The 18,133-nt window shown below is 41.3% G+C and overlaps 1 protein-coding gene across 1 annotated transcript in view; it reads left to right on the top strand.

The window, feature by feature from the left end:
- Nucleotides 1-11,779: 11,779 nt before the first annotated feature.
- LOC141117805 (Fc receptor-like protein 5) overlaps nt 11,780-18,133 on the top strand; it is a 36,710-nt gene continuing 30,356 nt past the window's right edge. Inside the window, exons 1-2 of the mRNA XM_073610835.1 lie at nt 11,780-11,910; nt 17,638-17,661. Of these exons, the coding sequence (XP_073466936.1) occupies nt 11,883-11,910; nt 17,638-17,661 (52 nt within the window). The 5' untranslated portion in view covers nt 11,780-11,882. The remainder of the gene's footprint in view (nt 11,911-17,637; nt 17,662-18,133) is intronic.

The raw sequence follows: 18,133 nt of genomic DNA, 5'->3' as shown, positions 1-18,133 counted from the left end.
GACAAACATTTAGTTAGCTGTATATTTGCTGCCCAGAATGTCGGACCATTAAAAATTAAATGTTTGACCAAAACAATATCTAACTTTGTCTAATAGCACCTTTGCATAAAAGCTACAGCTTTGATATATCGGGATGAACCCTTCATTACTGGGTCCAGCTTGCATAAATATATTACAATGGCTTGTTTTCTATCACACTGTTTGTGTAAGAACTCCAGTTTCATGTTTCAAAAGACAACTTTTCATCAAAAACTAAAAAACAACTTGGCTGCAGGTGGCATCTATCCTAACAGGGTGTGTGGACTTGATGTGATGGGTCTGTTATATTTAAATTTTATTTATTATTACTCTCACACCATGGCCGTGAGCGATCGTGGGGAGAACGGGACGGTGAGGCGAAGGAGGCGCAGGAAGATATTCCCATCATTTTTTGGTAAGATGACCGTGTGATTTACCTCCGTGCAAGCCGGTAAATCGTCTCTGTCAGCGGGAGCTAGAGAGTTAAGCGGCCATTCTCCTCAGCTATCCCGTAGTTTTTAAGATGAAAGATACAACTATGTATTTTTTAAAATGTAACTGCCTACTCCCAAACTGTCATTTGAAGTAAAACACATAGCCAAGTATTATTCTACACAATTGTTTTATTGTGCATTAAAAAAAGAAAACAAATAAAATTAGACATGCTATCTGCCAATAGAACTTAACCAAAAAATGCATTCTATGCATCCAAAAATATAGAAAATATACCCAATCAAATCATTATTCAACCAAAAAATAAAATAAAAGCCTCATGCATGTGTCCTGCTTCTTAATATAAGGGGTCAACAATGCCAAGAGTTGGTGAAAGCAGGGATCCGTCATCCGGAGATAATTCCAAAAATCATCTGGATTATTCTCCTGGAGCTCCCGCAGCAAAGACATATGACATTATTGGTCACGAATAATAAAGCAACCAATTGGTCCAAGAAATCCTCCTCCTGTTCCTGGACTGGACTTGGGTCAAAGCAATAACTCCAAGGCCAATAATAAATAACACGTTTTCTCCTCTGATTCCCCAACATGGCTGGTTGACGAACGGCCGTTCAGAAACCAACTGAAAATCGCGAACTGAAAAGCGTGAAATGAAAAGCGCGAATCGACACTCACCAAACTTCTACTAACACTAAATTAGCAGAAGGAGCCCAAAGGGTGGCACTAAAGAGCTGAAAAACCACGTAGTATGTCACTACATTCGTGCTTGTTAGCCGACAATTCCTTACCGTTAGTATGCAAGACAAGTTCCTGGCCAATGCCCTTCAGGAAAAAAGTCAGAGGCTTTAGGCTTTCAGGCATTATCACATGCACCTATCCGATAGAACTTGAACAGGCTAGGCAAACTTCACTGGAAGGCACATGGATGATACATCTCCAATGACTATAGGTGTATGGGTCTGTCAGGATGTGGAGCAAGATGACCATAGGCTGAAAATCAGGAAGAGCCGCCCTATAGCAGTTTTACTGCTACAGGGCGCACCTCTACACCTGATCTCATATAAACGTGATCTGATCCTTCCGGGTAGGGCGCGCACATGTGTGCCACCAGCGGCTTTCTTCTGCTGCGATCACACACAGGGAGAGCCCATCGGTGGCTACTGCGGACTTGATGTCCACCGGCACCCACCGATCATCCAGCGCATAGGCTCAACGGCAATCTGCCTATGTAAACAAGGCAGATCATTGTTCAGACTGGAGGGAAGGCATGTACCCTGTATCTCTGCAAAGCTGGGGCTAGGATCCATGTCTTCCCCGAATAAAAGCACCTCCCACAGTTGAGAATGACACTGGCTAGGCACACATTTAACCCTTTGATCGCCCCTGATGCTAACCCCTTCCCAGCCAGTGTCATTAGTACAGTGACAGTGTATATTTTTTAGCACTGATCACTGTATTAGTGTCACTGGTTTCCACAGAGTGTTAAAAGTGTCAGTGCCCAAATATCCGCCGCAATGTCGCAGTCCTGCTATAAGTCATTGATTGACAGTTTAGCCCCTTCCCCTTGCCTGGGTCAGCCACTGCTCACTAACTAAAGTAGGCAATCTGCCTACAATATGCCTAGGAAAATAAAAGTGTCTGCAAAGGTCAGACCTCCAACCACCAGAAGGTAGCTGGCCCTGTCCCATACTCTTCCATAGAGGTTTGTGAAGGATCAAAATACTATGGATTAATGGCGCTGAGCATTACACAGGACCCTGTATAGAAGAACATTTTGAATAAATCCTCCTTAATTGTTTACTATATACATGCTGTTTTTATTGTATAGACAGTACAATGGGCTTGGAGGCAACTTTTACTAGCACCAAGGAAAAATCTGGACCAGAATCAATTTGTCACACAAGGGAGGGGATAAATTATTGTAGGCGATAACATGACCCAGATCTGTGACCTAAACTACATGTACTGGCCACAGAACTGTAGTTTGCTTACTGCAAAAATGGTTGGAATATCCAGAGATTTCCTTTCAAGATAAGGCTCTTTCCACATGCTTGGAGGATTCTTAGGAAACAACAGTTGTAAAGATTTGCCAAGTTGCCTGTTTAGATACCACCTGACTAACCTCTGGAAATCAGTAAAATCTCTTTAGGGTCTTTGTCATAGGGTACACAGCCCATACCCCCTGTTATACAGCAAAGCAATATACATTGATACTTGTCATCACAAAAATCGCCATCACCACACCATTGTATAAGAGTCCAAAGAAATGTTTTATTCCAAACATATATTGGATGCAACATTCAACATGTTTCAGGGGCCATACATCGCCTCTTTATTGGGGCTTATGGAAATATGGATTGTTTGTGATTTATAGTTTGTGATTTATAGTTTGTGATTTATAGTTTGAATTTGATGCCAAAATAAATGTGATACCATTCAGCAGCTGGTTTTGGGCTTCTCCAACTAACTGCTGTATGGTACAAAGTTCATTTTGATATAAAGTCAAATCCAAAGTATAAATCACAGTCTGAATACATATTACTGGATCTTATATTTCCAAAATCCCTAATGAAGGGGGCAATGTGTGGCCCCCAAACCGCGTTGGCCATCGTACCCAATATATGTTTGAAATAAATCTTTTCTTTGGATTCCCATACGTTGGTGTGGTGCTTTGACTTTTAGATTCAAATATTATCTTCATATCACAAGGTTCCTGTGTTAGTCCCTCAGTGCATGGAAACAGCCCACATATCACCCAGAAGCCCCCATATGGATACCATCAGCAAGAATTGATATAATACATTTCAAGGACTAAGGCATCACTTACCTAAGGTTCTAGTGCTATCAATTTACTACTCTAAGGGGTTGATTTACTAAAGGCAAATAGACTGTGCACTGTGCAGGTCCAATTGCACTCTTTTTCTCCAGAGTTTAGTGAATGTGGTGAAGCTTCACGTTATAGTTAATTTTAAGTGCATTTTTGGTTGCACATTTTTGGTTGATGGAAATCAGAAGAGCTTTACCACATTTACGAACCTCTGGGGAAAATTGGTGCAACTTCACTTCCGAAGTGCACAGTCAATTTGCCTTTAGTAAATTAACTCCTATGCATACAGGTCATCAAATGATACAACAGAGCAGTATATCTTGTATGATGATACAGGACTTCATATGGGATACGAGTAGACACAAAAAATGTTGAGTAACTGCAAATGTGTTTTCTCTTTTCAGGTCGGCAGGCAACAATGGAAGCCATTGTTCGGCTAATACTAGCAGGATGTATATTGATAATTTCTTTCATTTTCATCTATTACCACATAAAGTTTATTAAATCTCTTGTAAATGAAGAGCCCATGAATGCACAGTTGTAATAAAACATAGTGACCTATTACCTGCTGGTTTATCGGATTGCCTATCCTACTGGGACTATATCAGCTATCACATAAAGCTTATAAAATTTCTTGAATCTATAAATGAAAACCTGTGATGAAACGTGATTGCTTATTACCTAATGGTGTTTCAGTTTGCCTATCCTGCTGGGAATATATTATCTACATATACTATTGGGACACCTGCCTTTACACGCACATGAACTTTAATGGCATCCCATTTTTAGTCCATAGGGTTCAATATTGAGTTGGCCCACCCTTTGCAGCTATAACAGCTTCAACTCTTCTGCGAAGGCTGTCCACAAGGTTTAGGAGTGTGTCTATGGGAATGTTCGACCATTCTTCCAGAATGTGGCCACGGATGTTGGACGAGAAGGCCTGGCTCACAGTCTCCACTCTAATTCATCCCAAAGGTGTTCTTTCAGGTGCAGGCCAGTCGCGTTCCTCCACCCCAAACTTGCTTATCCAGGTCTTTATGGACCTTGCTTTGTGCACTGGCTCGCAGTCATGTTGGAACAGGAAGGGGCCGTCCCCAAACTGTTCCCACAAAGTTGGGAGCATGAAATTGTCCAAAATGTCTTGGTATGCTGACGCCTTAAGAGTTCCCTTCACTGGAACTAGGGGGCAAAGCCCAACCCCTGAAAAACAACCCCACACTATAACCTCTCCTCCACCAAATGAATTGCACAGCACAAAGCAAGGTCCATAAAGACATCATATGTCTCCTTAGACGAAACGCGTCGATACAAACCCTGCTGATGTCATTGCATTGCTTATACTGTCCATTACAAGGGCTTGTTCATCTATTCAAATGTGAGTGCTCCCAATTTTATTAAATTTTAGTTATTTTTACGGCTTCACACTATGTGGGTATTTGTTTCTTTTTTGGTCACACTGCTTGACTACATGAGAAAGACTCTGCTCATCTTGCTGGCTACATCTGCAAAATGTCTATCTGAGCCATCCATTGGATGGAGGGATCATCTTCCACTTTGGTCAGAAGTACAGGCGTGGATGTCTCATATACTGGTGTTTACACCATAAGCCTTGTTGACTCATTGAGCGTACGCCCATTTGAGTCCATTCACTCCGGTAAGCCTTTTTCACAACCGGTGTTGGTCGTATTGTATATTCACTCAACACTGATGTCACGAGGAACACATTTTTTTCTTTTCTTGATCCAGTTCATTTCTTTTCACCATTATTCATCTACGGACTTATTAATAATTATAGGAGACTATATGGGCTCATTCAGAGTTTAATATATTATTTTGTGCTCATTCACATTGGTTCATATTGCTTTTTATATACATGATTTTGTAGCTGTACGGAATCTTTAAGCGCTGCACATATTTTTTATTTCTAGTTTGATTTGCATTTGTTTATTTCTGTGCTGGCTGCTGTTTGAAAGTTTCTTTAGTGTCATACACAATTTTTTATTCTTACCTTATGCCTCCTTGACTTATGCAATGAGAAATTGTAAGGACCCCAAATTTGACCTTATAGCTAAACTCCAGCTTGGGTTTAAAATAAGGTACAAAATGAAAATGGAAACATTTTATTTAAACATGTCATCAGCATTTCAATGAGGGGAGAGAGAGGAACTAGGGAAGCAAAAATATAAGCCAAATAAACTTCAGCTTTAAAGCGGATCTTCGCCCTTTAAATGGACTTGGTTCCTCTCCAATGCTTTTGTGCTGTTCTCGGTAAGGGTATGTAGCAAGGACTTGAGTCAATTTTCCTAAGAAGTTAGGCCACCATGAGAGGTTTCTTGTACAGATGAAGTAATAACCTGTTATCTGATTAACCTGGAAGAGGTCTTGCCTTGTCCAAACAAGAAGACAAGACAAGAAATGGTCATCAATGACCAAGCATCCTGCAGAATCTGACACCTCCTTGAGTTCCTGGTCCTCTGCTGTGTTCAGAGCTTTGATCCACCATTCCCTATTCCACCACTCTGTCCTGTAGTGAGGTAGGGACTGGAGAGAGGAACCACAGTGTGCAGAGGCAGATGAGGCATCCGACACTCCTGGAAGTGTCATATTCTGCAGACACTTCAGCTGGTGTTTTCTCTCTACCATTACAGAGTCTGTGGTATAGGCAGCAGAAGAAGTATTCCATGTCTACTTTACACGCCTGATGTGTGTGTGATAGCACTAGACCAATAGAAGTGAAAATAGATTCTAATTTTGCAAATTAATAAAGTAATTTTTCTCCATCACTGATGTGCATTGATGAGGCTGCACTGATGGACAATGATGAGGCAGCTCTGATGAGGTAACATAGCAGTACTGATAGGCGGAACTGATAGGCAGCACTGATGGGCACTGATAGACGGCACTAATGAGAAGGCATTGATAGGTGAAACTGATTAAGAGGCACTGATGGGCACTGATGAGGAGGCACCAATACGCAGCACTGATGAGCACTGATAGGTGGCACTAATGGGCACTCATAAGCAGCACTGATGGGCACTGATTGGCACTGTTGGGGCTGTACTGATCATCCGGACACTGATGAGCAGTACCCTGATTATCAGTGTAAATGTCCCCTGTCACACTTGCTGGTTACCAGCTCTCATTTCATCCTGCTTTGACAGCACATGGGGAAAGGAATGCCTGATAACCGGCAAGTTTATTTACATGTGATCAGCTGTGATTGGACACAGCTGATCACATGGTAAAGTGCCACTGTGATTGGCCCTTTACCCCAATCTGTGATCAGCCCCAGGGAGCGCACAGGGGGCGTGGTTCTGCGGGGGCATCCATGGACACCCGCCCAGATCTGGATCACCACGCTGTAGCAGTCTTTCGTCTATAGAGCGGTCAAGAAGTGGTTAAAGAAGGAAATCCATTATAAAAATATAGTGTGGGTGGACCCTGTTGTGGTCCTAGGTGCTTCCTCTCTGATGGCAACAAATAAAGCATTCCCTAAAAGGTAAATTCTTGGATGTGTACTGAGGAGCGCTTGGTAAAAAAGTTCATCTAACTTAAAGGACTTTTTGAAACATTAAATGGTTAAGAGCATCAAATGTATCCAATGCATTTCAGGAGACTTTGTCACTTTTGTCCTGGATGGGCAAAGGCCTATTAAAAACTCAATCCCACCACCCCCACTGATACCTTCGCTAACCTCTTTTGCTCCATTCATCTGTTTAAACATCATAAACCCTGTGTAAGTTCTGTGATGGTCAGTGTTAGGCCATACATAGGGTTCATAATAACCTGCTCCCCCACATGAAGGTATTTGGGACTAGTGACTGGTGGTCGAAAATGAGCACTGCATCCTAGAAAAAGGTCACATTCTTTTCCAAACCCAAAAAGACCATTTATCTCTGAGGGCTCCATCAGTCAAAGTGGTGGAGAGCAATGAAGCTTTAAGGGCAACCTATGCCCTGAATGGGAATAATCAGCAGGGACCTGTATCAGTGGGACTTTCTGGACATTGAAATGAGAATATATATCTGCTACTACTGTGACCACAATAATTATATTTTTATGCTTTTTATGCATTCTTTGCATCTATATTTTACACTCTGTTAGACCACTCCCTATCAAGTTTATATATGATTGTATATTGTATCTGTGAAAATAATAAAAATTTGATCAAAGTACTTTTTTTTCATGTACCTGGCTTATTTAAGAAATATGTATTTTACGTGGACAAGAAAGTCATGACAAGAGATTGCATTTGTGGTTTAGTAAGCATGTTAAAATATAAAATTTGAAGGAAAAATTTAATTGGTTTCCTTGACAAAATAAATTTTACAATCCTCACTTTGGTATCATACATGGATTCTGCTTCAACACCAATGGCCTGAGGGTTATTCAGGGACGGACTGACATTTCATGGGGCCCCCGGGCAATAGGAGATTATGGGGCCCCCAGCAATAGGAGAAGATTATGGGGCCCCCAGGCAATAGGAGATTATGGGGCCCCCAGGCAATAGATTATGGAGATTATGGGGCCACATAGTATACACACACATATACAGTATACACACACAGACACACATTATACACACACAGTATACACACACAGAATACACATACACACACTGAAAAGGTACTGGAGAGGTGGGGCAGCTATAATCTTGGGATTTTTTAAAAAACACAGATTTTTACATGCTGTCCCTGGTTTTATTGAGGCTGGCAACCCTGATGGGGCCCCTTAGTGGCATGGGGCCCTCGGGCAGTGCCCGGGTACCCGAATGGTCAGTCCGCCCCTGGGGTTATTCAAAATTTAAAAAATTGTTAAGCCTATTATGTGTTTGTAAGAGGGGCTTCATGGTTGGCTAGATTTGAAGCCACAAGCAAGTCCCCACTCCCGCTCCTGTCCTGCTAGAACACTATCCTTCCTGCTGAGGCCAAACCTTCCGCCATCTTGTGCACCACTCCATGCCAGAGCCCTCCACACAGCATTCCCAGCCACTGACCTTTACATCCCCAAAGGAAGGAATGTCCACATAAAGTAGCACTTTACTGGTGGAATCCAGAAAATGGCTTAATAATCACATCACTAGGACATACAAGACATTCTGGGGTCACTCACATACAGAATCAATTACATTTAGTGAACGGCCCACAGCAGTCCCATGTGAAAGCATTTGCAGCACCTTTAGCAGTCATCTCCCTTACAGTCTCTCCTCTACAGTGGGTCCTGAGTACTCACAGGACTGTGCTCTCTGAGGTCACCTCCTCGCTAGGTACACCTTTCCCAGGACCCTCCAGGAATGCAGCCTCACACAGGGATCTAATGGCCTGGTCTCAAAGGCCATTTGCAATCCCCCCCACCTCCATAAGGGACAAAAAGACAACAGCCGGCCCCTCCTGAGTACAGGCCCACTCCTTACGGCCTCCAGTCCTGTCTAGGGCTTACACTTGCTGATTACTGTACATCTGTGATTTTGTGGGGTGTTTGGCTCCCACTCGGCTACATACCATTAGATGACAGAAGCGATGTCAAACGTCCCTTACGCCCAATGCTCTTTAAAGGGGAAATTTTTCTTTTTTTTTTTCAAAAGACATTTATTCATTATTCATTTTTTTTATTGCATTTAAGTCTAAATGTGAGATCTGAGATCTTTTTTACCCCAGATCTCACATTAAAGAGGTCCTGTCATGCTTTTTTTCTATTACGAGGGATGTTTACATTACTTGTAATAGGAATAAAAGTGACCCAAATTTCTTTTTTTTTTAAGGACAGTGTAAAAATAAAAAATAAAAAGTAAAATAAATAAGAAAAATAAAAAAAATTTGTAAAGCTCCCCGTCCCGCTGAGCTCGCACGCAGAAACGAAAGCATACGTAAGTCGTGCCTGCATATGAAAACGGTGTTCAAACCACACATGTGGGTTATCACCGCAATCGTTTGAGCGAGCTTAATAGTTTGCAAAAAAAAAATAAAAAATTACATTTACTTTTTTTTAAAACATTTTTTTATTTTATTGCATTTTAGTGTAAACATGACATCTGAGGTCCTTTTGTCCCCAGATCTCACATTTAAGAGGTCCTGTCATGCTTTTTTTCTATTGCAAGGGATTTTTTTTTTGAAAAAGGACAGTGTCAAGATAAAAACTAAAAAGGAAAATAAATAAGAAAAAAAAAAAAATTAAAGCGTCCCGTCCTGCCGAGCTCGCACACAGAAACGAACGCATACGCATAAGTCGCGCCTGCATATGAAAACGCTGTTCAAACCACACATGTGGGGTATCACCGCGATCGTTAGAGCAAGAGCAATCATTTCCAAAAAATTACATTTCCTTTTTTTTTTTTTTTTTTTTTTCTTTATTGCATTTTAGTGTAAATATGAGATCTGAGGTCTTTTTGTCTCCAGATCTCACATTTAAGAGGTCCTGTCATGCTTTTATTCTATTACAAGGGATTTTTTTTTATTTTGTCAAAATAAAAAATAAAAAGGAAAATAAATAAGAAAAAAAAAAATGAAAGCGCCCCGTCCCGCCGAGCTCGCACGCAGAAGCGAACTCATACGTAAGTCGCGCCCTCATATGAAAACGGTGTTCAAACCACACATTTGAGGTATCACCGCGATCATTAGAGCGAGAGCAATAATTCTAGCCCTAGACCTCCTCTGTAACTCAAAACTGGTAACCTGTAGACATTTTTAAATGTCGCCAATGGAGGTTTTTAAGTGCCAAAGTTTTTCGCCATTCCAAGAGCGGGCGCAGTTTTGAAGTATGTTGGGTATCAATTTACTCTGCGTAAAATTATCTTTCACAATATAGAAAGAAATTGGGCCAACTTTACTGTTGTCTTATTTTTTAATTCAAAAAAGTGTATTTTTTCCAAAAAAATCACTCTTGTAAGACCGCTGCACAAATACGATGTGACATCAAGTATTGCAATGACCGCCATTTTATTCTCTAGGGTGTCTGAAAAAAAAAGAGTTAAAGAGGAGCAGGGGAGGAGGCCTTAAAGCGGAACTCCTTTTGGCTGAAGTTCCACTTTAAATAGTAGCCCGTTAAATAGTGGATATGTACGGATTTTTTTTTGAGAATAAGAATTTTATTCAATGTCATTTTAACTCACTTAACCACTTACTTACTGGGCACTTAAACCCCCTTCCTGCCCAGACCAATTTTCAGCTTTCAGCGCTGTCACTCTTTGAATGACAATTGCGCGGTGATGCTACAGTTTACCCAAATAACATTTTTATCATTTTTTTCACACAGATAGAGCTTTATTTTGGTGGTATTTAATTGCTGCTGGGTTTTTTATTTTTTGCTAAATAAAACAAAAAAGGTCGAAAAGTTTGAAGAAAAAAAAAAAACTGTTTCTTAGTTTGTTATAAAATTTTGAAAACAGGTAATTTTTCTCCTTCACGGATTTGTGCTGATGAGGCTGCGCTGATGGGCACTGATAGGTGACACTGATGGGCACTGATAGGTGACACTGATGGGCACTGATAGGTGAAACTGATGGGCACTGATAGGTGACACTGATGGGCACTAATAGGCAGCACTGATGGGCACTGATAAGCACTGATAAGGCAGGACTAATGGGCACTGAGAGGTGGCACTGATAAGCACTGAGTGGTGGCACTGATGGGCACTGATGGTTGGCACAGATGGGTGGCACTGAAGGGCACTGATAGATGGCACTAAAGAGCACTGATAGGTGACACTGATAAGTGCCACTGATAGGTGGCACTTATGGGCACTGGTGATCACTGATGGGTGGCACTGATGGGCACTGGTAGGCACTGGTAGATGACACTGATAGGCAGCACTGATCTGTGGCACTGATTATGAGACACTGATGGGCATTGATTAGCACCACTGGTGGGCATTGATGGGTGGCACTGTGGGCACTGGTAGGTGGCACTCTGGGCACTGGTAGGTGGCACTGGTGGGTACTGATAGGTGGCACTGGTAGGTGGCACAGTGGGCACTGGCAGCTGACACTGGTGGGCACAGAAAATGCAGCCACGGCTTTCTGGGTGAGGGACTGATGTCCCTCCGACAGAAGCCAGTGATCAGCTTTTTTTTTCCCCTCAAAAAAATACCAATTACCGAGCTTCTGTTTACATCACACGATCAGCCATCATTGGCTGACAGATGATCATGTGATAAGGGGCCGGGATCGACCCCTTACTCAGATCTGTGATCAGCCGAGTCTCATAGAGTCGGTGATCACAGGGCGTGCCGTGCACGACCCGCAACGCTTGCTCGGGAGGACGTCCATGAACGCCCTCCCGGCAATTAAGGCCCACGCTGCAGCCATAATTAATATAATATAATACTCACAATAATATAGTGAGCACAGTGGATAGGGGCAGCATTTGAGAGAGTATTATCCATAATTTTTTAGGGGAAAAACCCACATACAATAGCAGGCAAAATATTCAACCTGCAGATTGCAACAGCTTTCTCATACAGGTCCATGGTATTGCAATAGAAGTTTTCTTTACCTCACTCCTTCTTGTTAAAGAAAGGAAGTTACCAAGATTTTATCTCGTCCATTTAAGATGCTTTGCTTTTTTTGTATGCTCATTGACGAGTCAACATGTACCTGGAATTATTCATGCTGTTCTGTAAGTAATCTGAATTTTGATTTATTTTCTGGTACAATATTTTTTATTGAAGCGAATAGACAGTCATAGAAATCCCACGCAGGGGATATAAACAGTAAGCACGATTAACAGCCATAGAAGGCTACAAACAGAACATGCTCATAATAGGTGTATTATATCAAACTACAATGTCCTCCCGATCAAGGCTGGGGGACAACACAGGGTGCCTGGTCCCTTAGGTCCAGGGGTTAGGATGGGTGCAGGGGGTGGACAGGTCCACTGAAAAGGGGGGACAAACAAGACAAATAAATAAATAACAATAAAAAAATATTTATGAAGGAGGGGGAGGTGAAGAAAAAAAAGAAGAGAAGAGAGAAGAGGCAAGAGAAGAGAGAGTTTCCCCAGGCTGGGGAGAGGATGGCATCAGATGGGAAGGCCCAAGCTGGTCGGATGAAGGGTTGTAAGAGCATAAGACCACCACAGGGACCACCCCTTAAGAGATTTAGCGTGGGAATCGTGGGGGATACTGGTCATCTTTCTCATTAACCATGAGGGTCGTCAGGATGCTCTTCACCTCTGCAAACGAGACAGCAGGCTTTTTCCAGGCTCTAGCAATGGCTGTAATAAATAGGTAGGTGGCCAATTCCTGTTGGTAGGAAAACAGGCCCAGGATCGGACAATGAAGCATGGCTAATTTGGCAACCTTGCAGATAGGTATATGAAAAAGAGTATACAAGAGTCTGATGACCCTTGACCAGAACCCCACCAGGCAGAGGCAGGACCACCAAATATAGATTTCATCTCCACGCTGGCCGCAAACCCCAGAAACATCTGTCATTGTATGACGGATTCGATTTGGCAATATGGACCCTGACTCAGTACCAGCGGAAGAGGACCTTTTTTTTTTTTTTATTATACATTTACAGCAACGTTTGTAATAATATCGACCAACAGACTCTATGGGGTTGATTTACTAAAACTGGTGGGTGTGAAATCTGGTGCAGCTCTGGTGCAGAAACCAATCAGCTTGCAGGTTGTCAACGCTTAACCACTTAAGGACCGAGCCTCTTTTTTAGATTTGTTGTTTACAAGTTAAAAACTGTTTTGTTTTTTTTTTGCTAGAAAATTACTTAGAACCCCCAAACATTATATATTTTTTTCTAACACCCTAGAGAATAAAATAGCGGTCTTTGCAATACTTTCTGCCACACCGTATTTGCGCAGCGGTCTTACAAGCGCACTTTTTGGGGAAAAAATACACTTTTTTGAATTAAAAAATAAGACAACAGTAAAGTTAGCCCAATTTTTTTTATATTGTGAAAGATAATGTTTTGCCGAGTAAATCGATACCCAACATGTCACGCTTCAAAATTGCGCCCGCTCTTGGAATGGCGACAAACTTTTACCCTTAAAAATCTCTATAGGCCATGTTTAAAAAATTCTACAGGTTGCATGTTTTGAGTTACAGAGGAGGTCTAGGGCTAGAATTATTGCTCTCGCTCTACCGATTGTGGCGATACCTCACATGTGTGGTTTGAACACGCTTTCATATGCGGGTGCTACTTACGTATACGTTCGCTTCTGCGCTTGAGCTCGGCAGGATGGGGCGCATTTAAAAAAAAAATTTCTTATTTATTTTACCTTTTATTTTATTTTTTTACACTGTTTTAAAAAAAAAATAAAATTGTGTCACTTTTATTCCTATTACAAGGAATGTAAACATCCCTTGTAATAGAAAAAAAGCATGACAGGACCTCTTAAATATGAGATCTGGGGTCAAAAAGACCTCAAATCTCATATTTACACTTGAATGCAATAAAAAAAAAGAACAAAAAATTGTCATTTAAAAAAAATTATTTAAAAAAAAAATGACTCTTTAAGAGCTATGGGCGGAAGTGACGTTTTGATGTCGCTTCCGCCCTGCAATGTCATGGACACGGGTGGGGGCCATCTTTCCCTCACTCGTCTTCATGTCTAGCCAGGAGATGGACTGGATCGCCTCCGCCGCTGCCGACGGCTTTGGTAAGCGGCGGAGGGCACCGGAGCGCGGCGGGAGGGGTGCCCCTCTCCCGCCACCGATAAAAGTGATCTCGCAGCGAATCCGCCACAGAGACCAATTTTATCTTGTAGCAGACCGTCGGCCGAACGCGAGGATATCGGGGTTATGGCAGCTAGCTGCTGCCATAACAACGATATCCGCCCTCAAAATAATGACGTATATCGGCATTCGGCGGTCCGGAAGTGGTTAACTGAACAAGCTGAAGTTAGAAGCTGATTGGCTACCGTGCACAGCTGCACCAGATTTTGCACTCTCCAGTTTTAGTAAATCAACCCCTATTAGTCAATTAAAAACCAAACTACAATCCACACTAGCCCATACCAACCAGTCAGCAGCCATCTTTCATTCCTCTAATAGTGCTAAACCTAAAAAGTTGACATCTGATTGGTTATTATGGATGACTATACTGTACGGCCGGATGTTGTCTTTGTGCACTGTCTGAGAGTTTCTATTAGCATGATCCCAACTCAATGAATACGTACAACAAAATATGGTTTAATCAATGTTTTTACATGATTATTACTAACTGCCTGTCATTTGAAAAAGTACTAATATTTTTGCATGTGGTATATTTCCCCCCCAAATGCGAATTTCTTTGAGAAAATCATGGTGCAGTAGATGTGCATCTACTTTTGTTTTAGAACTATTAAAAAATTTTGAAAATTTGTGGTAAAAAATGAACTTTATTTTGTATAGGACAAGCGAAGCAATAAGTTTTAGTGAGCTCTATGCCTATTCGCTGTGTTTTGTTATGTACATCGATTAAGATTTAGGGGTTGATTTATAATGGAGAGGGGATATCACTTTCTATTATACTCAGTTGGGCTATGATAACTGCTGCCCACGTTTTATGGCCCATTCATAAAATGTGGGTTATGGTGTGGAGCACTATGGAGTTCTCTTTGGATCAATAACTGGAGGAGAGCTGGTCATGTAACTTTGACAGGTCACGTAACAAGATTCTCCTCCTAGCTTTTTATTTTTTTTTGGTTCTGACCCCACTCATTTTGAATTGAGCTTTGGTGGCTTCAGGATGACGTTATCCCAGACAGAAAGTCCACTCTATATGGAGTTACACCCCGTACACACCATCGGATTTTCTGACAACAAATGTTGGATGTGAGTTTGTTGGCGGAAAGTCCGACCGTGTGTCTGCTCCATCGAACATTTGTTGTCGGACTTTCCGCCAACAAATGTTAGCTAGCAGGTTCTCAAATGTTGGCTAGCAGGTTCTCAAATTTCCCCCCAACAAATTTTTGTTGTCAGACTTTCCGATCGTGTGTACACAAGTCCGTCGCACAAAAGTCCACGAATGCTCGGAATCAAGTACGAGCCGGAAGCACTCGGTCTAAAACTAGCGTTCGTAATGGAGATATCACATGACTATTGAACTTCCTTTTTATTGGTTCGCCGTACGTCTTGTACGTCCGGGGGCGGACTGACAACTCATGGGGCCCCCCAGCCAGTGGCATAGTGTGGGTTGTCAGCGCCTGGGGCAAGGCAAGTAATTTGAGCCCACTAACCTACAGACTTTTAGCACTCCCTGAGTCCCTTCCCTTCCTCCAATAGTACTGACCAACCTGATTCCTACACTGACCACTGCACTGACCTACCTGATTCCTACATTGACCACTATACTACACTCTACACTGTCCACTACACTACACTACACACTAAACTGCACACTACACTACACACTAAACTGCCCACTATACTACACACTAAACTGCCCACTACACTACAGTAAGTCACTACATTCGTAATTGTTGGCCAACATTTGTGTAACCGTGTGTATGCAAGACAAGTTGGAGTCAACAACCTTCGAACAAAATTCCACGGTTTTGTTTTCGGAAAGTCCGATCATGTGTACGGGGCATTAGTCTTCCGGGTTCATTGACAGCCAGACTAATTCAACCATATTTCTGTAAGCCTGCAAGCCAAGGTGGTCAAGGCCAAACCCTAGGGGTGGTGGTGTCACCACACCGACCTAGGGCCTTTATACTTAATAGGCATGCCTTGGGCGTGGTGGTATCATGTTCTGTGGGGGGCACTGAATAGAGAGTTCCTACCTACGAGCTGACAGGAGTAGTGAATGGAGGAGGGGTGGATTGTGCTCTCTCTCCCCTCCAGATTTGTCTCCATACACTGCCTCTCTCTTGGATCGGGACAGCCGGACTGCCACTGTGCAGAGTTTCTTCATCTTTCCCCATCTCATTCCAGCAAAGAACACGGGTAGGGAGCAGGTAAGCAAACACTGCACAGTGACAATCTGACAGCCATTGGCACATCTAGTGCAGGGCCCCAGGACTGCACTAAGACTGATCTTATAGCCCTCTATACCCCCCCATAGTACTCAATTTTTTTTGTAGGGGGGGGTTGTTGACAGATAATGTTAATACATTTTGGAGGGGGCGTCCGTTTGGCATCTTCGCCCTGGGCGCTTGATGACCTTGTCCCGGCACTGTCTATAGGGTGCTCATACTTCCTTTCACAAGCACCATTTAGTGCAGGAATAAGGACCACCAACCAAAAAAAAAAAAAAAAAGAAAGATCTGTGACATCAATGGCCTGGGAAGAAGACTGCAGGATTTGTTTATTTATTTATTTTTTAATAGGTACAGGGGGGAGTTCACGGAGGTGGAGATAAAAGCATGGGGCGAAGAACTTGCAAAATTGAAAATATGGGACATATGAAATTAGAACTGTGGCACGCTCCTGCACCTTTCACTGATAGAAACTGGAATTATATTGTGTGGAATTATGTGTGCGCCTGAGCTCCAACTAGGTATTTGCACACTGAGCATTGGAAGAGCTGGATCTGTAGAATTAAAGCAATGTTTCATGTTATTTTTTTTTTTTCATTTTTGTTACTATGGGCAGAAGTGTTGTTTACCAAGCTCAGTAGCTCAAGCTGAAATGTATACATGCAAATGAATGAGCCAGAGCAGTGACTCCTCCCTTTTTAGATGGTTCCCTTTGAGAATCCAATCAGACAAAGCCAGCTTTGAGGTAGGCTGCATCTGCTGTACCGCCTATGCTTATGCTTATCCGCAGCACTTTGGGGATCCTTTGTCATTTATCAAATATTTATTTATTTATTTTTTTAAATCAAATACTTTTTTTTTATTTTTTGTTGAAAAAAACATATAAACAAATATAACAAATTAGTCCATATCATAAAGTAAAAAGTCCAATAAAAAAACAAACAAAAACATAAACCAAACATACTTTGTACCTCTCAGAGTGACTTAGTATATAATGAATATACATACTAAAATTATAAGTACACTCTGCACAAATATTTATTTGTAAAACTGAGACTGCATACATAGAGTAAGTAAGTGAAGTAACTCTATATAAAAACCATACAAAATTGTGAAATCTCACAAGCATCATAAAAAAGGTAATAAGCAATGAGTATAACATTATCACAGGAATAGGAATGATGTTTTATAAGATATGTCAGGTTCATATTTTGTAATATTAATTAATGGTGAGGAATACAGAACCCCAAAATTAGGCGTGACTCATTTGGGTTTATCTAACCCAAGTGACACATTTTTTAGCACCCTGGAGCTAAGTCAACTGACAGTCATTTGGACAAAAAAAGAATTAAAAAAAAAAAACTTTTTAAAAATAATTAAAAAAAAATAAATTTTTGTATTAATACTCTCTTTTGTATGTTCTAGTGGTCTCTGTGACACAAATACAAGGTAAGTGAAAATTCCTTACTTAGAAATGTACTTGACGATATTATATAATATTTGAATAGAGACTTTTTGTACAGAAGATTTTTTGCCCTTTATGACCTGTAATCCTTCACGTTACAGCAAGTTACAAATTAAGTTTCCTCCACAACACAAGAATCTAGATATGTGTGATTCATTTTGTGATGAATCCAAGTTCGGACAACATTTTAATTTTTTCAGAGATTCGGTTGTATACGAACCTCCAAATAACAATAGTATTAATAATAATAGTACATTTCTGCAAAATCCGAAATAATTATAAAAATTTATTTGTATTCATTTGTTTTATTCAGATGACATGATGCAATAGTTTGGGCCTTTTTGCTAATGTTTGAAGCATCCGAAATAACGGAACGACCTAACGAACGATCCGGATTGATTCGGATCTATTTTGTTTTTATATTGCATTAACATTTTTCAATATTATAAAAAAAAA

Source organism: Aquarana catesbeiana, linkage group LG13 (assembly GCF_042186555.1).
Source record: "Aquarana catesbeiana isolate 2022-GZ linkage group LG13, ASM4218655v1, whole genome shotgun sequence".
Taxonomy (NCBI): Eukaryota; Metazoa; Chordata; class Amphibia; order Anura; family Ranidae; genus Aquarana; species Aquarana catesbeiana.
Note: the sequence above shows the minus strand (reverse complement) of the source record. Positions and strands in the feature narration are given on the sequence as shown.